This window comes from Cornus florida, unplaced genomic scaffold, assembly GCF_030987335.1.
Source record: "Cornus florida cultivar Cherokee Brave unplaced genomic scaffold, ASM3098733v1 CherokeeBrave_3.0.0_Hap2_Chr04, whole genome shotgun sequence".
NCBI classification, from domain to species: domain Eukaryota; kingdom Viridiplantae; phylum Streptophyta; class Magnoliopsida; order Cornales; family Cornaceae; genus Cornus; species Cornus florida.
The window spans coordinates 53,501,506-53,525,531 of record NW_026775574.1 but is presented as its reverse complement, the minus strand read 5'-3'; the positions used below and the strand labels follow the sequence as shown (position 1 = coordinate 53,525,531).

Sequence of the window (24,026 nt, the reverse complement as noted above, 5' to 3'; positions counted from 1 at the left end):
TCCTTACACGAACAACAGGACCTACCAGAGATAAAATGGTCCTTTCATGGCAAGGGGGGAAGGTAATTTGGCTCCTTACAACTTAAATGAGATTTATTCATGTCATATTAATCATTTAAAGACATTGCATAGGGTTCTAGTGGCTAAAGGAAGAATTTCCTACAAATTGGTAGTCCTGGTGTAGGAGTTTCATGAACATACCTCACTAAAATGGGCATAATTCTTTGCATGTTTGAAATTTGGGAATGAGATTGATATAATTGAAAATCTGACTTCAAAACGGTCAATTTGGATACAAATTTGACCCCATTTAGATTTAAAATGAGCAAGTTATGTCTGTTTGAAGTCAAAGTGATAGAATAGTGACCTGGTCAGCGAACGCGACCGGTCGTGAGTGGCACAACCTATCTTGCTTGGGCAGTAACCCATATTCGAGACTCCCATAATGAAGCGCGACTGGTCACGAGTGTGGCTACTGGTCCCGCTTGCCCAGTAGGTAAAAAAATGGCTTCTTTTTGCCCTATTATGAGTACTGAGGACCATAAACACCAATTTGGTAAGCCTAGGACCCTTGGTTTCATTCTTAACTTTCCTAAACATGCTAAAATAAGTGATTAAAGCATCATCCATCATCACACACATAAATTTGCCTAAATTGATTAAAATGAGCAAGTCTATATTGGGAATAGATGGCCAATTTCATTCCCACATACATAAGCCTTATATACATTGTGATTCTTGCAAAAATGACAGTAGAGTCATTATAGATATAACCAAATTACATACAATCATCCCAAAAGAATAAGATTACATCATGAGACCATCCTAGCCTCCTTGACAACCTTTATACATCATAGAGCAAAATGGGCAATAATAACAAAATGGTCTTTACCACATACTAGTGTAAACAAAATAAAGTCATTACGTTCCCATTTATACTTATGGAGTCGGATCCTCCACTACTTCTTTTCCAGTTCCTGAAAATGTTAAGAAGGGGTGAGCGACACTTGTTCAGTAGGAAATGCCTAAAACACACACTTTAAGCTCCCATGAGCTGGTGCAAAATCCTCTCCTGTCTCACGGTGACCCGGTTCCATCCGGTGCAAAATAAGTGGCTATGAAAGCACCACATCAATTGAAAAAAGTGGGTAACTAAATTTTCACCACCCCTTTAAGTTGTATTCCATATATATATAAACTTTAAACATTATTTCCAAAATATGGTATAAGTTTTTTTAATAGACAACTTGGGTATGGTTTGTTTCATCTTCCTCTCTCTACTTGGTCTCTGGTATTTTCTTTTGGGGCTGGTTTGTTTCTCTTCCTCTTTCTACTAGATCTCTAGTATTTTATTTTGGGGTTCAGTGAAATTCATTTGATTATCGTCAAATTTGTTCCCTTTGTCTGAACAATTGTTGGCTTAATCCAAATTCATGTTGTTTATGCGGTTCAACTTGAATTCCTGTGATAACAGTCAATTTTCTTCACTTTGTCTGAAAATTGTTGGTTAATTGATTCATAATTCATGTGTTAGTGTTCCTCTCTCTATCTCTTTATGTTTGTTCCTGATCTTTTTCCTACTCAATTACTTACTACAATTACTCTCTTTAGTAGGATTTTGTTAAGATTGTACTTATAATATAAGCATGAAACAAACCACGTGCGTTTGGGGTGGTGGGTGTAACGACCTGAACTCGTGGGTCCGAACCGTTAACCGGGTCCTTACCCGAACCCGAGGTCACCTAAGTCCGTTACATTATGTCCAGGGTCAAAAACGTCATTCTTAGATCATATTAACGCCTCACAACGGTTCAATGCAAATTTCCAAGACTTAAGATAGATTAGATTAGAGAAAGAAACAAAATGGACAAAGCAGATGTACTTCGGTGGACCGAAGTGGGGCTTCGGTCGACCGAAGCAACCTCACATGTACCGGTCGACCGAAACAGGCATTTCAGTTGGCCGGTTGTGAACCCAATAGAAGCCAAAGCTATTTGAAGAACCGGTCGACCGAAATAGGCATTTCGGCCGACCGAAATGGCTCTGCAAGCTGGTCCTACTACTGGAAATGCTATGGGCTTGAAAATGAGTGAAGGCCTATGCAAAATGCTGAAAAACTGATCTAAATTGCTTGAAAACACATTTCAAAGTGATATGTTACATTCCATGGTTATATACAACAATAGTTTGATACAAAACAACACCATTTTCCCCATTTATTACAAAATGCCATTATGGTTTCAAAATACATGCAAGTATAACCAAGAGGGTGCAAATACATTGCGTAGTCAAGCTTTATAAAACAATTACATTTTTCTTCAAATGATGAGTCTTTATATGAGAATGGGTTCCCACGCGACAAAAGATAGCAAAACTAAGCTTCAATTCTCCGAACTAAATTTGTGGAAGACCGTCATCTGCCACTTCCTTTTCATGACCTGAAAAATATTAATATGAAGGGGTGAGCAAAATTTGCTCAGTAGGTGATGCTTAAGACACACCTCTTGTAACCCCGTGAATCCCAACAATGAAGGGAAAATAGAAAACAGGATCATGCTATGTCGGGGAAAATACAATACAACTACTAGACAACTTCAAGGCTAAAAATAAACAAACGGCATGCCATGAAATGCAATGCCATGCCATGTCGCTCCCCATTTTCAAAATCCATTCCATTCATTATTTTTAAACCGTTAACATAATTCGTCCCATGGCAACTCTATGGTGGCACGAGAGAAGGATTGACCACTGTCCCTAACCCATGGCAACTCCATAGCGTCATTAGGGGCCAAAATAACTCAACCACGTTAAAGGGTTTTCCTAGTTCCCTCTAAGTCACATGAACGCCACAGCCCCTGGACAACTCCTAGGCGACCGGGTTTTCGCAAACCCGTTATCAAAAATTTTTCTCAAAAATTTCCCTTTTCATTTCTTTCAAAGCGATTTTTCCCATTTTCTTTGCCTAAAGCTATGCATGAATGCATCATGCTTTTCCATATCATACCAATATCGACACCTAGTTTAAGCTCAAATCACATGACATAATTTTACAAGAAATCCCAAGAGAACATCATGCTTTCACAATACAAAATTTGGCAAATTCTAAACATAATAGGCAAGGAATATTACCAATTAAGTTAATTTGCACAATATCAACTAACACACAAAATCATATACTTCATATATACAACTAAGTCACTTTAAGGTAAAATTAACACAAATTAAGTATGCTTGTCAACATATCACATAGAATTAATTCACAAAGGTACAAGAATGCATGGATTAGAGACCCCTACCTCAATTTGTAGAAAAATCTCCAAATGGGTCCAAATTTTCAGAAATCCTAGCTAGGGTGGCCAAAAGTGTGAATTGCTTATATCAATGCATAGATCTCGCGGGGCTCTTCGATTTGCTGCAAACGGCACCCAAAAATTCTAACAATTGAAGAAGTAATCAAGGATTAAAGTTTGCAAACAAAGGAAAAAGAAAAAAGATGAAAAAAAGTGAGGGAGAGAGATATCTTACGGGGAGAGAGAGAAATGAGACCAAATGTAGTCTATTCGCCACTAAAAATGGTAGTGGTGGGTCCCACCATTTTAAAATATATATTTCTTTTAAATTTTCTACCACAAAATCATATATATGATCCAATATAATACAACCACTCAATTTAGCATTTAACAATTTACTTAGGCACAAAAATAATAGTACATGGTATGCAAATGACCTGAGACACAACTTCCTTACACAACAATTTCGGTAGTGGGTCCTACCTGGGACCGTCCGGCCCGAAAAATGAAAAAATACCGAAATGGCAACCATTGTATTTCAAAGAGTCCTGAACTCAAAGAAATGCCTCAACCAACTCTTGGACACACCCGGCACACCTCACAATGTCCGATACGTAAAACTGGAAAAGACGAAAATGCCCTTACAAAAATAGAAAATTTCAGAAAACAAAATGGTAAAAATCGGAAACATCACAATGGGTCATTCCAAATTCATGTTATTTACGTGGTTCAACTTGAATTCCTGTGATAATAGAAAATTTTCTTCACTTTGTCTAAAATTTGTTGGGTCATTGATTCATAATTCCTGTGTTGGTGTTCTTCTCTCTATCTCTTCGTGTTTGTTCCTAATCCTTCTCCTACTCAATTACGTATTGCAACTATTATATTTAGTAGGATTTTGTTGGGATTGTATGTATAACATAAGCATGAAACAAACTACGTATTACTTGGGATTTTGTTACGATTGTACATATAACATACGTATGGAACAAACTATGTACTATTTGGAATTTTGTTGGGATTTTACTCTTCGATTAGAGTCAATGACTATCATTGTGATACCCCCTAATTTCGGAACACGGGTTGATCAAGTCCGCGTACAAAATTAGGGAATATCAAAACAATTAAAGTATTTAAACAAGCACGGATTACAAAATGAAATAAAGAATAAAATAAAACGCTGAAGAAATCCAATTAATAGTAAATCCATTAATAACTTCCAAATGGTTACAACTCGGGAATCTCGTAACTCAAGGACCCCTTAACCAAAAGTTACTATTTAGAATTTCAACCAAATAAATACTAATATCAACTGAAACAAAACTAATATCCTACTTTTAAATAAATAGAAGGAATGGATAAGTCCTCCAGCCGCAGATCCTCAACCTTGAGACTTGACCTTCTAACAACCTGAAAAATAAATCGCGGGTTAAACCCTACGAGCAAGTTCTCTCTACCAAGCCTCTGAAAATCAATAAACAGATCATCTTTACCAAAACCATCCCTAATTAAGCTTTAACTTTAATATATGATGCTACAAATATATATAAATACTTATATATATAGTACAAGAATCCTATCTGTTAATAGGGCATTAAATTGTCAAAACCACCCACCAATAATTAATTATCAGTCATACCTAGACCAAGCCCCCCTTTTTATAATTTTCTCATAAAGTAAACCCTACTCAACTTAACTCCATCCTAAACAGTAATTTAGTCATTTAAACAATAACTTACAATTTAAGGAAAAATTCAATAAATCCAAAACCCAATAATACTTTTGATCATTTAAATTACATATCTAGAATTTAAGCTTTGACAAATCATCCATGTCTCCACCATTATTATTTTATTATCATATATAAAATAATACACCAACCTGTATATACTAGATTATTCTAGTCATAATCCAACCTATACAAACAATAACCTTAGATGAAAGTTTAGTCATCTAAGCACATAACAGTTTAATTATGCACTGACAAATCAACCATGCCATTTATAAATATATCTATTTATATATACTAGCAATTCAACCATGCTTTCTTAAGTATATTTACTTACACCATTACTTAGCAACTCAACCATGCTTCCCATATATGAAATTTATTCATATTTAATAAGACAGTATATTGAAGCCTTTGGCAACTCATCCATGCCTATAATTCAACCATGTACCAACCTTAAACTTAACAAGAAGTTAATTCATACGTAGATATCTTATGCATCTTACACGCATAACATTAATTTAGTAATCAATCAATCCAGATATTCTTAAATAATATACATATATGTGTGTGTGTGTGTGTGTGTGTATAATCATATATTAATTAATCCATACGTTACATATATATATCAAATATATATGTGCACCCTCAAATATATATATAACAAATATATCCAACCAAATTATTAATTAATTATAATCACGCCAAATAGATGCAATTAAATAGCGTAGTAGCATCCGACAACCCTCAAACATCTAAAATACATCATCTAATGATTAATTTCAAAATTAACCAGCTTGAAATCAATCCTGGAACATTACCGGACCCCACTGGAACCTTCCGGAACATCACACGCATCCCCACGAGCCCTCACGCGCCGCCCCAAACACCTTCACTTGCTGCACGCGCCCCCACGCGCAAGAACCCACTGGAAGGCGCGTCCACGCGCCTGCACGCGCCCTCACGCGCCCTCTACACTCTCGGCGCGTGTTGGCAGCCCCTCATTGGCTGTCCTCCGTGTTTTGGTGAGCCGCGATGTACCGGATCAACTCTCATTCATCAACCACATCTAAGCCATTAATTGCCGCATGTGCATCAACTTACAATGGACAGCATCACACCAGATCAATTCAACTAAATTAAATTAATCCTATGGCCTAGATCAACGAGTGCACCCTTTTCCTACGTATGCGACCACACTGGATAAAAATCCTATTGATGCGTAAATACTAGCCGCCTCCAGTGTGTTTGTTAAACAATTTAACATATATATATATAAAACAATTTCTAAATTAACATTAAAAATATAAATTAATTTCAGAAAATTTTCAGAAAATCTCAGAAAAATCCCAAAAGCTCTATTTATTATTTTGGGCATAAATGAACATAAGGTTCTATTTACAATTAAATTAAAATCCATTTAATTTAATTAATTGTGCTACACAAGGTTAACGCAAAATATAAAAATTAAAAAAAAAAAAAAATTTAATTAACCTAACCTTACATACAAGATCTAAAATTTCAGAACAATGCATACATATATCCACATGTTTAATTCTATAATTTTATAAAGAATAAATAAGCTCCTCCAATCTGAATAATAGTTTACTTGTATAAAATAAAATTATAATTTCGATAATCAAGGTGATAAGTTTATGAATTCTAAGAGGAGAAGTAGAAAAGAACTCGCCTTTTCTTTTCCAAATCCGGTCTTCTCTTACGTTCTTTGATCCGACCTCCTCTTCGTTAGCCCTTCTTCTTCTCTCTCTAATTCTCTTATTTTTCTAACGTGGAAAAACTCCTAACCCTTATGTGTCTATTTATACACATCCAAAAACCTAAATCCTTTTCCCATTAGGATTATCATATAAAATAAATAATATTTATCTTTTAAATAATATATATACATACATATATTTTAATATAAATATATATATATATTACCTTCCATATATAACCATTAGTTAAATAAATTATATATACCTATATATATCAATATATAATTATATTGACATATATACCCCTCCACATGATTTAATAATGAATTAATATACACATGTAATTATATAGGTATAATTATGCAAAGATAATTATAAATATCCTCACAACTACGGGCCTTTACCAATTAACCCAACGAGGCTTCCTTCAAGCCCAATACCACATCCGTTGGTCCAACTTCCTTTAATCCCAATCCAAATAACTTAAATACCTAAAATAATGAAATTAAATTTAATAGCTACCAATAATCAACAATAAAGTTACACCAACATAAAATCACGCAAATCAAATAAACAATTCACTAACTAGCATTCCACAAATCAAACACCATATAAATTTAACAAATAAAAGTACAAAATATAATTTAATTAAAACAATACAATTTACCTACGCACTTAATTAAATAAAACAAATCACAACTATCAAGCACCTAATTAAATAACACAAATCATTTAAAAAATAATAATAATAATAATATAATATAAATTAATTTAATTAATAAATCCTTTTTAAAATATCGGGGTATTACAATCATCCAGTAAGATTATGTTGGGATGTCACGTATAACTTACATCGACTTAAATTAAAAACTGCTTAGGATGTTATGTACAAAAGTATTTGCATAACAAAGAAACTTAAAAGTACATAAATAATTAAACAAAAAAATCATGCCAGTCTAGAACATATAGAAATTGCTTTGCGAATCTTTGTATCTACTTTAAATCCAAACTATTTACACAAGAAGCAAACAAATAAACGTAAGATTAAACCCAAACAATTTACTCATGAACCAAACAAATAAACAGAGGATTAATTTCTTTTTCCTGGGTATCGTCCATTGATCTCACTTCCTTCTTAGTAATTATTTTTTCCTTTTTTTGCCATTGAATACGAGTTGTTTGGAAATAATACTTGCTAGTCTCTGGGCTCCGATATTGCTCTGTTAATTTGGAATAAAATGACCTAGTATACGAAGAAAGGGAAGGAGAATTTTATGGAAACAAAGGAATGGAGACATAGAGATCTACTTCGTTATTTTATGGAAACAAATGAATGGAGAAATGGAGATCTTATTTGTTTTAACAAATCAAAATAAGTTTATTTTTTAGAAAAAAAAGTAATGGAGACAAAAAAGTATACGAAGAAAGGAAGGAAAATTTTATGGAAACAAAGGAATGAGACATAGAGATCTGATTCGTTATTTTATGGAAATAAAGGAATGGAGAAATAGAGATCTGATTCGTTTTAACAAATCAAAATATGTTTATTTTTGAGAGAGAAGAAAGTAAAGTGGACAGTATTTTCAATTTCAGATGGGTTGCAGAGGGAAGGAGGAAACGTCTGAACAAAGTATATATATACGAAAACTGTATATAAATAAAATATAAAATTTTAACCTTCTATAATTTTTACTATTCATTTACTCTACTAGAGGAATTGGATGCATTATGCAACCGGAGAGGATCCTAATTCCCCGTGAGCTAGCACCCAAAGAAAGGGGAATAACAAATATGTGAGTCATGATTAGGAGGCGAGAACCACATCAAAGGCAATATATACAAATTTACACTTTCAAGGCATAATATAGTCATCAATGCTAATGGTTATAAACCATGTAATGCAATGCAATCCCACCATCACCCAACACACACAACTTACACCAAAATTGCTAACCAACTTTATCAAGGCAAAATTGACCAACCATCCTTGGCCTCTCACCGACGACCATTTGGGGCCTAGTTAGTTCAACCATATACATCCTACCTACACAAATTCCCTCTAGGTTGTGTTGGTCCGCCCGAATTGTGACTTATGGCCTTGATTTTCATAAAACTTTTAGAAATCCATTCATTTCCCTAACCAAACCAACCCAACTCCCCCACCATGCCAATGCCATGAATGAAATAGTCATAACATATATTCATTAAACATGATCATCCTTTACAAAGCCATTTATTCATACCATTATTATTGAACTAGTGCAAGCATTCTTAGGAGTATTTTATCAAACAATAAATAGGCATGGTAGAGAATAATCACAATTAAAGTATAGTTTGACATTGTAAATTGGCAAGTCAAGCATACATTTCTTTAAGCATAACCACAATGATCATATATACATCTCCAATTCAACATGTGAACACATAATAGAGCAATTAAGCAAGTAAACATCAAAACTCACATCTTTATGAACTAAGAACATGACATTCACAATTCTAAACACAAACTAGGGCACATATTTCATAATTCTCAAAGCTAACATGCTCAATCACGAAATTAAAAACAATAAAACTCACAAATAGGCAAAGTTATGTGGGTTAGACACCCTTATCTCAAAATCAAGTCAAACCTTAAGTTGGGTTAAAGATGAAAATACTCCAATGCTTGCAAAAATGGTATCAAAGTGATGCTCTTGGAGTATAGATCAACTTTCCCTTCTAACTCAAGCCTCAAAGCTCTTAGTAGCTCAAATCTAGTGTTCTAAGCACGAAAAATGGAAAAAAGGAAAAAAGGAAAAGAAAGTAGAGAGAAAGAAAGATTTTCGGATGAGGGAGAGAGAATTGATGCTATATGGCCAAAACTACGAATTCTAGCATTTTGTATACCAACTTTGTCAAATGGTGGTCCCCACTCCCCACACTAAAGTTATAATTATTCCATCCATGACCAATTACATTTACACCATGACCATTTGCACTTAGATGCCACACACACACACACACACACATATAATTACACTAATAATGCAAATAATGAGATGCTAATGAAGACAAGAATTTTCCTGAGCAAATAAACCTAGCCCCAAGCCCATACGAGATCTCTCAGGTTTGAAAATTCACAAAATGGTGATATGACTCATAATGCATTTATAAGAGTTCTAAACTCAAAGAAATGTTTTAAATAATCCTTAGAACGCACGTGAAACGCAATCCCATGCTCAAACAAAATAAATACGAATATTTTTAAGAAAAGTTAGAAAATGCGAAAAAAATCCAGGACATTACAATAATATTTTAAAATTATTTTTCTGACCATAGTTAAAACATATATTATTAATTAAATACATTAATAAGGTGAAATAATTAGACTTATCAAGCTTTTACATTTATAAGAAATCATTAGTAATTAAAATTTTCAAACTCTACAAATATAATTTTCAAATAACTAAAAAATTGTATATGACAAATTATAATAATCAACGGCGTATATTGTGACGCTCCAAATCCTATAATCCGGTACATCAACTAAGTAAAACCAAATTCGACTCGATGACCTGGATAACAAAATGCGGAAGCTAAGGTTAAAATAGACATATTGTGGAACTAGGGGTGAAATGGTCATTACATGATAAATATAGAGGATTGGGTGTACACCATTGGATAGCCAACTCAAAATCCATAAATTTAGGTTCAAGAATGACCAAAATCGGGTTAAAAATGAAAGAAATATAGCCATCTGAAGATGGGGGATGAAATGCATAAGTAAAGTGCTCAGTACTCGGTGCTCGAGTACTAGAAGGTAGTGCTCAAGCTCAAGGTCAGATACGGTGATTTTTCTCTCAAAAAAAGTTGTGCTCAAGCTCCAGAAGTCTGTGCTCAATCACTAAGGGTGGTACTCGAGCTCAAAGCCCTTGAAAGTGCTAAAAACTCCAGAAAATGATGCTTAAGGTCCCGGGTACGTTCTTGGTGCCTTACAAGGTCCTAAGCATAACCAAAACCCAACATCATATATCAAGTGTGCACGGATAAATAGTTATACAAGTGTGCAATATAAGAACGAAATACACATTGAAATGAAAACGGCTCATTGGCCTCATTACATCATTACCATGATATCAATTATAATCAAGCTACAGTAAAAATGACTCAGGAACTCCAAAAGATGCAAATGAGTTCCCGGTCCATTTCTATCTTCAAAAGAGTACTACATACATCCAAAATAAGTACGTTTAAAACATGCTTAACACATACCATGTTTATATTATCCAAAATGAGTCACAAAATGAAAAGTAAAGCATATTCGAGTTAAGACAGAGGTGTATCCAAATAGAGCACGTCCTTACCTGAAAAATGTTAATCAACGGGTGTAAGTAATTTAAATTACTCTGTAGAAAGTGCATATGGAATTAAACTAGGTTTTATTGGTCTCGCAAATGTAGCACATGGTATACAAGTATGGTGTAATTCTCCTAACGTCTAATTCAAGGGTAATTCTAAAGGATTATCTTAGAACTAGCAATTGAATTGAAAATAACAAATCCATTCAAGTATATACGAATACAAGAAAATACAACGAAACCAAAATGCACCAAGTTACAACTACACATGGATGTCAACTTGAAAAATAAGATCCAAAATCACATAACAGGGATAACTTGGACTCACACACATCCTCGGTCATACTTACTGCCTTAACCGGTAAAATAGTTATTCTCGGTCTACTAAACCGCAAGGAACAAACCTAATAGCCATTATAAAGTTGAGAAAACCCTGATTTCACCCGCTAGTGCCAAGCCCTAACATTTTTAAAGTAACCAATGTCTTAAGTATCTCCTAAAATCATCGACCAAACCATAATACGATTGTATATCCAATGCTCACATATAACATTTCTCATGCGCACATAAGCGACGAAAATCAAGCATACCATCCCCAATAGTCCCAAGTTACTACCATGGCATACTTGTCAATGTAAAGACATAAACATAACAATATGGAATCATAGCTAGTTCAAACTACTCATGTAAGATTTTTTTTGAAATGAAAGATTATACAATATGAAAAAGAACGTATAACCATGCTAACTTAAACACGAATCAACAATACCCTAAATATAGCAATAAAACAAACATCTTATGAATTAGTCCCTACACAAGGATATTTCAAGAAGATACAAGCATGGTCATTAAAGCTACATCAAATATCAACAACTATGAATCTAATGCGCACTTTAAATATGGAATTCAATAAGATTAAACAATGAACCATTATTATAAACCTAGGTTATCAACATATACATATGCAAATTACTCACAACTCACTTATGACATGCATAACATACACCACACCTCAAAACACAAGGAAAATATTAGGTTAAAGCCATACTACATCCCTACCTCACCAAGGAAAGCAAACCCTAGAATCCAAGGTGAAAAATGCTTCGATCCCAAAGATGATGGAAGGGTTATGATGGCATTGGTGTCCCCAAGCTTTTTCCCTTCTATGGTTAGTTAAGAAGGTGAATGGAAGGCAATGGAAATAAAGCTCTAAGTTTGTGTAACAATGGTGGAAGCTTTGGTTAGAGGAAGAAGATGAAGTTTATGAGAAAAGAAAGGGTATGATATTTGTGATATAATATCATCACACACACACACACACTAGCACCACCTCTCAAACACACACCCAAATCCGCGCCACCCTCCACTTGTCATCCATCTAGCCCTCCACATGCCACTCATCCTTACTTACACTTGTCACCAATCCAACTCCTACACATGTCACATAACTTTCACGAATTTCACAAAAGTCCCTACATGAAAATATCTCAAAAGATAATCATACAAACGCCCCAAATAAAAATATCTCCAAAGATAATCACATAAGTACCCCAAATAAAAATAATATTATCGTATACAAGTATAAAATAAATCCCATAATGTCATGAAGATAAAGTATGCTCCGATGGAATGAATGAAATGTCGGGAACTATTCCCAAGCACTTGACTTGGCATTGGGCCTACATGATCGGAAACCCGAAAAATGAAAAATGAAAAATAGAAAAAATGAAAAGAAGAAACCGGTCCTTACATATATGTTGCCCAAGTATAGACTCTAGAGGGGGGGGAGGGGGGGGGGTGAATATGGTCTAAGCAAAATAAGGTCAATTTTTCAATATTGATTTATCAACTAAAGTTAAACTTAACTTCTTTGGCAAATATTGAATGATGCAAACTGAATTTAAGCATTAATTGTCAATATTTATAAAGAGGCATATCAAGACATATATGAAGCAATAAATATGAGAGATAAAGATAGAAGTTGCAAACATGTACTCAGCGATTTTAGCGATGTTCGAAAACTCCTACTCCTCGGCTCAAGACCCCTCTTGAGACTTCCCAATTCACTAAGGCTTCTCCTTGCGGTTGGAGAGCAAATCTTTTACAAGAAGCACTTTCTAGCTTCTAAGTGCTAAGAGATACACCTTTTCTTAGTCTTCCTTGAGCCACACCAGCTCTTACAAGTTTTTGAAATATATAGATGAAGTACAAGATGATCTCTCTTTCAGATCTGAAGTACAAGATATAGCTCACTCTAGAGTATGTATAAATAACTTGAAGCTCAACTCTCTTTTATGATATATGATGTGTATAAAATGATGATAAAAAGCTTTAATTGCTAGTAGATCTTTTGCAATAAATTCTCTTACCTTTTATGAAGTTATTCAGTCATTATATACACTTTCAGATGATGTCTGATACTTTTCTAGCTGTTGGACACACACCCCAAGACAGAAATGCCAATTAGAATTTTGAAATGCGCAGCTTCGGTCGACCGAAGTGAAACTCCCTTGAGTTTCGGTCATCCGAAATGGTTTTCTGTTTGGACACCCTTCTCGGTACTTTAGCTTCGGTAGACCGAAGAGGAACCATGTTTATTTCGGTCGACCGAAATAGTTTTAAGATTGAACTTCACCCTCTCGGTATATCTATTTCGGTAGACCGAAGTGAACTCTTAGTTATTTCGGTCGACCGAAATAACTATTAGTTGGATCTGTATATTCATTTCCGTAGACCGAAATGAAATGATGATTTATTTCGGTAGACCGAAATAACTTGAAGCTTTGATCCTAACTCTTGGTTCATTTCGGTAGACTGATATACAAAAGCTTCTTATTTCGGTAGACTAAAATGGATTCACATTTTCAGATAAGGATATGCTTAGGTCCTTTGTTCCTTAGTCATGGTGATTGAGATGATATGCATAATGTTGGAGAGTTTGAATTTCAAGATATTCATATACACTTTAACAAAGCTTCCTAAGAAACTTACCAACCTAGCTAACCCCATTTTGATATCATTTGATGACTTGACTTTGACTTTTGATTGCTTGGTCCTTTGCTCGTGCCTTGGTGTTGCTTCTTTAGATTTGTTCTTGTATTGTAGTACTTGTTTTGATAAATGCTTTGCTCTGTAATTTCACTCAAGAAGACATTAGTAATCATAAAACATCATTAATGAATTATAATCATCAAAAACCTTTGATTCGGTCAACAATATATGTCAACAATATATAATAATATTCATTACTAGTTTTTTCAAGTTTCGTTAATAGATTTCTGTCAAGTACTAATCAGTAAATACCAAATATATTTATAAGTAATCAAAATTAAAACTTTTCAAATTCTATAAATATAATTTTTAAATAACTTAAAATTTGTAAATGATAAATTCTAACAACAGGTCTTATCTACTCCCTCATTTCCTTATTAATAGTTAATTTTTCAGTATTACAACCTTTTAAGAAGAAATACAAATAATGCATTATCTATTTTGAAAAATTACCAAGCTGTCATTCTAAAGTTTACATCTTATTTTATCAAGTTGCAATTTTTTTGAAAATTACTTTTCAAATTGTATAAGAATTTTGGACAACCTAAAAGAAAAGACAAACCATTAATATGGAACAAAGGAAGTATTTTTTAATGAAAAGTAGCATTTTTGAGATAATAGGTGTCTGTGAAGTACGGAATCGATAAAGGATAGTGCTATTTGATAAAACTGAAAATGAAGTACGAAAATTTTAAGGATTGAATTTAAGTGCTGAAGTTTTCAAGTAGTAATTTAAAAATAAATATTTTTTGATATTTTTTTGAATTTTTAGTGTTCAGGGTTCAACATTAAGTGCTAAGTGATGTGCCCGCCATTTATAATTTTACTCCCATTTTAAGTGGCGTTTACTGTTCCAGTGATATTCAAATTGCGTTATTAAACACATTTAATTTAACAAGCACTTAATCCATTCAAAATTAAGCGCTTAATTGAATAATCAAACAACACTTAAACTCTACGAATACATTATACCAAATTTCTAAGAATTAAAAAGGTTTAGGTAGTGTTTTATATTTCCCTTTTTTTTTTTTTTTCGGATGAATGTTTTATGTTTCCCTTTGCTTATTGTTAAAACACTAAAAGACACAAATAGACCAGTTAAATATATTTAATAACTTTATTTAATTTTAAATTCTAGCAATCAACTAAATGGTATACAACTAAAAAGTTTGCATATAATTTTAAATTAACTAAAAAATTGAGAGGAATACTTTCAAAGGTCTTCTTTCTTACCAGGCTTATTTCAGAATTAAAATTGTCAAACGAAAAAATGATAAGCCTTTATATACGCCCAAAGGCCTCACCTTTTTATAAGTCGTACAACACCCCCACACAAGAATTATACCAACCCTTGCTCAAGTTTAGTTTATTGGCAAACACACCCAAACGTTGTCGCACTGTTGAAACGCTCATTGCTCAATCACTTCCTCGACCGAATCGGCACATAAACCGATGACCGAATCGGATTCAGTACCCAATCTCTCTCGCTCAATCGCTTCGACGACCGGATTTTTTGAGCTCACAACTGTCTATCAGCTACTTCTTCATCAGTGATCATCACCATAGACTTCCCAAGTTTCAGGTTGTCTAAAATGATTTGAATAACACTTCAAAGTGTACCAATTTTTTTCATCGATTCCCAAAACCATCTCTGATTTTTGACCTTTTTGGAGTGAGAGAGACGACGATCCACGGATCGTATTCTCAATGTTTGCGACTGTATGTGGTATAGAAATAGAGGAGATGAACACGGCGACGAGATCATGAATCAAAGACAAACCCGAGAGACTTCGCACAAAGGTAGGCATCGGCACTGCCTTCTTATTTTCTGCATTCCAATTATTCAATCGATAGAAAGCTGCAAAAAAGGGTTTTTCGGTTCTGTGATTTAGATGTTCTTAAATTTGTAATTCGAATGTAGGGGTGGGCTTTGAGACCATTTTAAAATCTTTATAATTTATAGGGCCATGGATGATGGGTCACCAAAAAACACAAAATATTTTTAGGGCAAATCATTTCAGCCTCCCCAGTTGCCTCCATCCCTATTCTCGTTCTCGACCCTGAACTTGCCCTCTCTGTCTCTCTCTGCAACTGCAAACTACAAAATCTACAAGAATCAGAGGTTCAAAACCCATATATTTCAGTTTATCTATCTGTCTGCAAGAATCAAAAGTTCAAAACCCATATCGGCATATCATTTCAGATTGTTCAAAAAATCAAAACCCATATCTTTCAGTTTCCATCGCCCGCTGTTCCAGTTCGGGTTTGCCGTTTGCAAGCTTCAGCCGCTGGCCCGCTGTCTCTCAACTCTCAAGCTTGCCCCCTCTCTCTCTGCAACTGCTTACTTGTATGTATGGGTTTTGTTTTAATTTTTTTTTTCTTTCTAAATCAACTAATCAGGGTCTGTAATTCTTGTTTTGCAAACTAAATCCTATTAGGTGAAATTTTTAATGATCTTTTTTAAATATATATATTTTTTACAATATAAAGTAACAAAATTTGCATTGCATATTTTGAGTTAATCACCGTAATCTACATTTTATTTCAGCAAAACAAATATTTTTTTTAATTTGTATAACTTCCATTTTTTTTTTTGTTGTTGTCAATTATGTGAATCTGGGCATGAAAAAAGAAAAAAAAAAAAAAAAAAAAAAAAAAAAGAATCTGAATTGGATTGAATTGGATTAGAAATCTGCAGAGATTGAATCTGAAACAATTTTTATCAACATGCCAAGCTTTTTGAAGATGGAAATCTTTTAAGAACTAAAAAAAAAAAATCATAACAAGAACTTTGACAAGCAAAAGTACTTAATATAGGGTAAAGCTCTAAAGTTACTTCTTGAAAATTAAAATACTTACAAAAAGCACGCTTTTGAGTGAATTCCATAGTGTTGGAAGGGGCTTGCCATGAACTACCTCTCACTCTGCTTCCACTAGTAGATTCTCAAATAGGTTTAGTAAATTAGTCAAAAGAAGAGATAGGGTAGTGAGTGGTGAATTTAGCCCACCCCATTTAGAAATCCTGGATGTTTTGTTTCACATAGAAATCCAATCTGTGTAATGCATGAAGGATGTATTCAATCTTTCTGTCATATTTTTATTTTCAAATTTTGGTTTTTGATTTTCTTTTGTTATTAGAATGCAGAATATCAGGATTTTGATTTATTAATTTAGAAAATTATTCCTAAACTGATGCATTGTATTTTGTTATTGGATTAATTTAACATAAAAGCTAAGTATAATATGTGTGCTAATCACACCTCTCCGTAATCACACCTCTTTCTACGGATATGTGTCCAACATTTTGACTGAAAGCATAGTTGGGTTGGGTTGATACATGATACAGATAGTACTTAGATGGTGGTGTTTTCATTATTATGAGTGAGATTATGAAACTTCTTCCTCACAACTTGAGTGTTTTCTTATTTTTAGGGTTAGCATCGGGCCTTAACATTTAGCAAGAACAAGGTTCAAGAAACATGCCTTCTCAGTCATCAGGTAACAAACTCTTAATTTTTCTAAAATTTTAATTGGCATTTTTAGTTATTGGTTACGTTTATTTATTCATGTTTTACATACTGATTTTTTGTTTATGTTTTTGTTTCTACATACATATATATAATATTATTATGATGTGATGTTCGAACAATTTATTAATGGGAATTAAAGACTTGGAAGTTTAGTTTTCAATTTTAGAATATATGTTTTACAAGTTTATTAATGCTTTTAAAACTTTTCGTCTTTTGTCCTAATAATTAGGTCTCTTTTTTTGAAAGAAGAGAGTTGATTGGAATGGGTGGAGTAGGGAAAAAGAAAATAGGTATGCTTTTTTTGCCTAGCTAATTGAATTATATAAATCCCCTTACAGTTGTAGCAATGATGTTGGTTTTAAAATGACCAATTATGATAGGAAGTCTCTTTTCAGTTTAATTTAATCAAATGTATATCTATACAAGAGGATTACGTGATTCTAGATGACGATTCTAGATGAGGATGTTAATGTCAACGTTATGAGGATGTTGATGTCAACGTTGACTCTAGTGATGACGACTGACGATGTTGATAATATGTTGATGCACTCAAATTAAGTCAAAGCACTTAGAATTGAAGGAAATTTAGAGTTGAAGACATACTATTGAGCATATTGTTTAATTCTTTTAGTTACAAGAATCTTTGGTCACTTCACACACGATTTTTCAGTTCCTGAAATTCTGAAACAATGGTGTGTAATATGATTCATCTACTTAGGCTCTCTTCTTTTTCATCTCTCTAAACCCTAATTTTATTTGTGAAAAAAAAGAAGAAGACTCTATGCAATTTTAATTTAACTTTATCAGTTTGAGCATTGACAGAGCTTCTGAAATGTTGAAACTAAAACAACAAAGAAGAGAGAGTCCACCAATAAGAATTACCCAACTTAGTACAAAATAAGCTCTCTGAGCGTCTTGACTAATATTGGCATGGGAGACTTCTATAGATATGGACTTGTAGAGAGAAGATATATGGTTGGGGGCACAAAAGTGTACAACAACTGTAAACCAACGATAGGGTTGTGAGCTTTTGGCTCATGCATCGGATCTAGGAAGTGTACAACAATGAAATTGAAAGCTTTGATGCACTCAAAGTTACAGACAGAGACAATAATTAATATTATATATTTATAACTTACTTTACTAATCTATTATGATACTACGTATATCATACATATATGCATATATATATGTTTGTAACTTTATACTTGGACTTAGATTTATTTTGAGTTAGCCCGCCCTATTGAGAAATCCTGGATCTGCCCTTGGTCATGAATTATGGTGGTTTTTAGATCTTGTTAAACAAGTCCGTCCGACCACTGTTTGATTAAATGCCTCAGCTAAACTACCATTTTTAAGTATGTCAGCCAAGCACCCAGAAAAGGGAGAAGCACTACTATGTTGACATTAACGTAAGCCTTAACAAAAGGGTGTAATTCAATCATGGGTGGTGCAAACTTTCCACAACAGCTCGAATTCTCAACCGCCCTTTGGGGAGGAGTGATTATACCATCTGGGCTAGTTGCCCGGTAGGTGTGGATTATGCAAAACTTTTTTTGTATTTGGTATTTAGTTCACTAGAGTCATCTAGATGATGTTCTTTTTAACTTTTAAACAATTCATGACGCTGTGCTTTGTCTCAGTGATGGCCAACATCTCTACATATATTTACATCTATGTGTTTGCTTCTAGTGAAGGAGAAACTGCTTTTGGCTTTACTTCGTGGAGTAATGAAATTGGAGCATTTTGATTCTTTTGATAAACATGGTATCATTGGAAATCATTTTTTCCCCCTCCTTTAGGTGTTGATGTGTATGGTGGAACTCTGGTTGTCAATCCGACCTATTGTGGTCTATTGGAATGGATCATATTGTTTTATCTGTTTTCAGTTCTGACCAAAGCAAAAAACGATAGTTCCGTTTCTCTTTTTCAATTTATTGTGATACTTAATGAAACTGGCCACCCCTCCTCCTATCTGCAATCTATGATTGTGCTGCTGTGTCGTAGATGAACTTTTTCACTATTAATGTCATCAGTCCCTATGTCAGTTAGAGAAGTTGAATATCAAATAATGCGACATAGAAAGCAAAGATTCGAATAGGGGGAGCTGACTGTGGACAAATTAGTTTTATTGTCAATTAATTCCTTATACCATGAAGTCTGGATGGAAGTTTGTAACATAAAATTTAATCCAATAATCAGTTGAAAAGTTTGATGGGCTTTAGCTGTATTTTCTTGGTGCTGGTTTTGAGAAAGGAAAACAAGGTTTGACATGTATGGATTTATAGTCATTTTTAATTTATTTACATTAATTGTTTATATAGTTCTAGTAATTTCTTTTATTTGTTTCTTTTTTTTCCTTCAAGATGTCCTAAAGCCATTTTGTGTCAACACTAATACCCAAAGATGCACGTAGTCACCCACAAATGATGTTCTTCAGGTGATTTGGTTGGAATCAAACTCTGACATCTGGTTCCTGAGCCATTGTCAGGTAAATCCTTCTGCTGTCAGTTGATACTTTTATCAAATGTTAATTTGATGTGCTTTACATAGTTTATATTTTAGGGGAATATGTTCATACCATTGTTTCCTTACAATATGATATCGTGTATTTGACTTGATATCTGGCCATTGTGGTGCTGAATCAAAATTGAGCTAGAATAATGGATGAGTCAGGCTAATCTTTTGAATGATTAAGTACTCATTTTAGTATTTTGATTCAATATAAATTTAATATGGAACTTCTTCCCATTTCCTCTGAACCAGCATGGTATCCAAGATGCAAATAGAACTTAAGTGTATGTGTTTTTGATTTCCTTGCAGCAATGGCATCTATGAATTTTCGTTCCCTACTTATGTTCTCAGCAGCTCTTCGCCTCTTTTTAATTCTTTATGGTGAGTGGCAAGACACTCATATGGAGGTCAGATATACAGATGTTGATTACCTTGTCTTTTCTGATGCTGCTTCTTTAATGGCCTCTGGAACGTCCCCATACAAACGATCTACATATCGGTACTCACCTTTGATTGCATTTCTTCTTATGCCAAATTCAATAATCCATCGCTCATGGGGGAAATTTCTCTTCTCGGCTTCAGGTATCGTCTCTCTCTCTATTTCTCTATCTCTCTCTCTCAGAAAATTAGTGGTTATACCATGTTCTCTCTGCAGATTTACTTGTGGGGTTGTTTATCCACACTATTCTGAAGCTACGAGGGGTGCCTGAGAATCTATGCACCTATTCTGTGTTGGTGTGGCTCCTGAATCCATTTACCTTCACAATTGGAACCCGGGGGAACTGTGAGCCCATTGTTTGTGCCATGATTTTGTGGATCATTATCTGTCTCATGAAAGGTATAACTTCTACTTCTTTGTCTCATGAAAGGTATAACTTTTACCTCTTTGTACCAACTTTTTGAAGTACTACTGCAGTGCAGTGGCTTCTTGAGGTGCTAGTTTGTTATCACTCAGGATTGATGCCCTAGCATTGATTTGTAGCCGTCGAACTTTTAACAACCAAAATTAGAGCCAAAAGAAAAAACAGAAGGAATATATATATTTGGAGAGGATCCTTTCAAAGAGTCTTTGGTGGGAAAATGATTTTTAAATGGAAAATCTTGTTCAGATGCTTAAACATCTTTAAGGTGGAGGAGTTCTTTCTGGTCCATAAATATTTGTATTTAAAAATCCAATTGTTTGAAATAGTGAAATGTAGCCTTTTGAAGTACACATGCTCACAGTGCACTTGGAAGGGAGAGTTGGTGTGGAAGCACTATTTTGTTCAATAGTGTTTGCAATGGTTAATCTTGTTGAAGTTACTGGGGAAAAAAAAAATGAATCTGAAAATAATGTAAGAGACTCTCCTTTACTGACTTCTCCTTTGTATTACTGGAAAAAGGAAAGTAGGTTTTAGGTTCAAGTTCTTGGCACTCTTTGGTTAATGCACCAAATACAGATTTCTCTGTGTCATTATATATACATAATTATAATCCCTAACTTTCTTTATATCATAATTTCTGGTTTACAGGTAATATTTTCCAAGCTGCATTTTGGTATGGACTTGTTGTCCATTTGAGAATCTATCCTATAATCTATGCACTTCCTATCATCTTAGTTCTTGATCCTCACTTCCAATCTGTTCAGAAGCCTGCCCTTGTGAAATGGAGTTCTAGTAAAGAAAGGTCAGCTCAGAGTCTAAGTAGCATTGGAGTTACTGATCCATGCCATTTATGGGTTGCATTGATAAACATGTTTTCTAGAGAGAGAATTATGTTTGGGCTTATCTCTGGGTCTGTCTTCTTCTTTTGTACTTGGTTTTCCTTCTATCTATATGGTTGGGAGTTCTTGCATGAGGCGCTGCTGTACCATCTTACGCGTACAGATCCAAGACACAATTTTTCCATATATTTTTATCACATCTATCTACGCTACAACCATGAGTTTTCAATCTTAGAAAAACTCATCTCTTTTCTGCCCCAAACTATTGTGCAGCTAGTTCTCATTTTCCGCTTCGCGCAGGATTTGCCGTTCTGTTTCTTTCTGCAGACAGTAGCATTTGTAGCATTTAATAAGGTTAGTGAATTTGATATAGTGCCTTGTACTGTCACTAAAATTGAAATATATTTTTAAATTAAATTCTGGAGCTCTAATGAATCTTACTGTTTGTCTTTCTTTTATACTTCTAATTGAGTATCAAATCAGACCATCGAGTCTTATAAGAGAACAATACTCTATCTGCCTCCAGAATTAATTTTACTTCTAAAAACATGTTTTCATACTTCTAAAATAGAAGTTCTGCATACAGATATTTGGTTTTCTTACGTACTGTTGGTTTTCAAATTTGTCAGGTCATAACAGCACAGTACTTTGTGTGGTTCTTCTGCCTGTTGCCTCTAATACTGCCATGGTGCAATATTAAAATTAAATGGGAAGGGTTGTCCTACATTTTATTATGGATGGGAGCTCAAACTCATTGGTTGATGTGGGGTTATCTGCTTGAATTTAAAGGCAAGCAAGTCTTTCTTCAGCTCTGGGCGGCAGGCTTAATGTTTTTAGCTGCTAATACTTTTGTCCTCATCGGTATTATCCGTCACCACAGATATGTCCCGTTATTCGATCGACATGCAAGTTCGAAGAAAACAATGAAACATGAATGAGGGAATGGGCCCCAATCACCACGCTGAAATCTTTTATTTTTTTCGTAACTTTCTCCCCAGAACGCAGCTCCCTTCCCTGCAAAACCCGGACCCCTAGCTGGAGCCAAACCTTGCCCAACCTCTCTATTGGGATAGGTAGGAGACGCCATGTTTGTTGAAATCTGAATGTAGTTCCGGTGGTTTTCGCTTTGCCATTTGTCGAGTGGTTCTGCATTTTGAAGTAAATTGAACTTGTTTATGGCTTTTCTCAAGTTTGGCTATGCCAGTAAGCTGTCAGGCAGAAATCACTTGATTTATAGTAGAAATCTGATTGAATTTATTGGTTTCCAGTTTCTCTCCATTGGGATGCAGATCACCAAAATTTTGCCCATGTCAATATAAATTCTGGAATTTAAGAATTGTGTGATGGTACCATCTTTGTTCAACAAGCTTATGATGAATTGTTTGATCAGATGGCCTGTGACTTTATCATGTGATGCATGCTCATTCTTCTTCTTCTTCTTCTTTTTGATTTTTGATTTTTTATTATTTTGATTTTTTTATTATATAATATACACACGAACTACGAAATAACCAACTGTTGCAGAAATGGTTATTCAACCAGTTCAAAAGACAAACTTATATTAAGAGAAAATATTCTACTGTTGCAACACTGGCCAATTCAAAAAACAAATGTGTTTTAGGATTGTTTTAAGAGAAAAGGTTCTATAGTTTGTTATATTAGATAAATTTCCTCTCTTTTAATTTAATTCTATTTAATAGGTTTATTTGTGATTTTTTTTTGTTCTCTTATTTTGTGTACTTCCAATAACTCTGTTTTACGAAGGTGAGATGAAAGAATTCCACAGAAAAGCGATAAGCTGCAAAGAAAAATGTAAAAGCTTTCTCCCTAAAAGTAAAATTAAGAATTGTTTTGTGGTGGTATCTCTCATGAGTAGGTTCTCAAATCTGAATCTGAATGACATTAATTGTCTTATGACTTGTTTGACATAGTTTTTGCTTCTATTTATGAAGAAATAGAAAAGTAGAAGTTATTACTTCTATTAAATTTATTTGTTAGTGTTTGGAAACTGTATTTTAGAAGAGTTTTTAATGCCACAAGAATTTTTCAATCTGTTTGGCAAAACATTTATTAGAGCTCTTCTACTACTTAGCCTATTTTTTCATAACTCATTTTTTAAACAGGTACAAATAAACCACTCAATATAATCAAATTT

At 34.0% G+C, this 24,026-nt stretch overlaps 1 protein-coding gene across 5 annotated transcripts; it reads left to right on the top strand.

The window, feature by feature from the left end:
• The first annotated feature begins 15,431 nt into the window (after positions 1–15,431).
• On the top strand, positions 15,432–23,262 carry LOC132303250 (GPI mannosyltransferase 1-like). Of its 5 annotated transcripts, none has more exons than XM_059800435.1 (7): positions 15,432–15,925; positions 17,558–17,623; positions 20,022–20,146; positions 20,479–20,751; positions 20,825–21,007; positions 21,681–22,225; positions 22,501–23,262. In XM_059800435.1, exons 4-7 carry the CDS (start codon positions 20,481–20,483, stop codon positions 22,807–22,809), a joined length of 1,308 nt encoding a protein of 435 aa, XP_059656418.1. In that variant the 5' UTR covers positions 15,432–15,925; positions 17,558–17,623; positions 20,022–20,146; positions 20,479–20,480; the 3' UTR covers positions 22,810–23,262. The 5 variants fall into 5 exon arrangements, with proteins under 5 accessions (XP_059656418.1, XP_059656416.1, XP_059656417.1 ...); XM_059800436.1 differs by lacking the exon at positions 15,432–15,925 and adding an exon at positions 17,885–17,945 and having other exon boundaries at positions 17,583–17,623; XM_059800433.1 differs by lacking the exon at positions 20,022–20,146.
• The last annotated feature ends 764 nt before the right edge of the window (positions 23,263–24,026 follow it).

Bases quoted from the DNA above. Each gene is read 5' to 3' on its own strand.
- LOC132303250 (XM_059800433.1), top strand. The intron at 20,752-20,824 runs GTATCGTCTCTC...TTCTCTCTGCAG, and splicing joins ATTTCTCTTCTCGGCTTCAG to ATTTACTTGTGGGGTTGTTT. The intron at 21,008-21,680 runs GTATAACTTCTA...TCTGGTTTACAG, and splicing joins CATTATCTGTCTCATGAAAG to GTAATATTTTCCAAGCTGCA.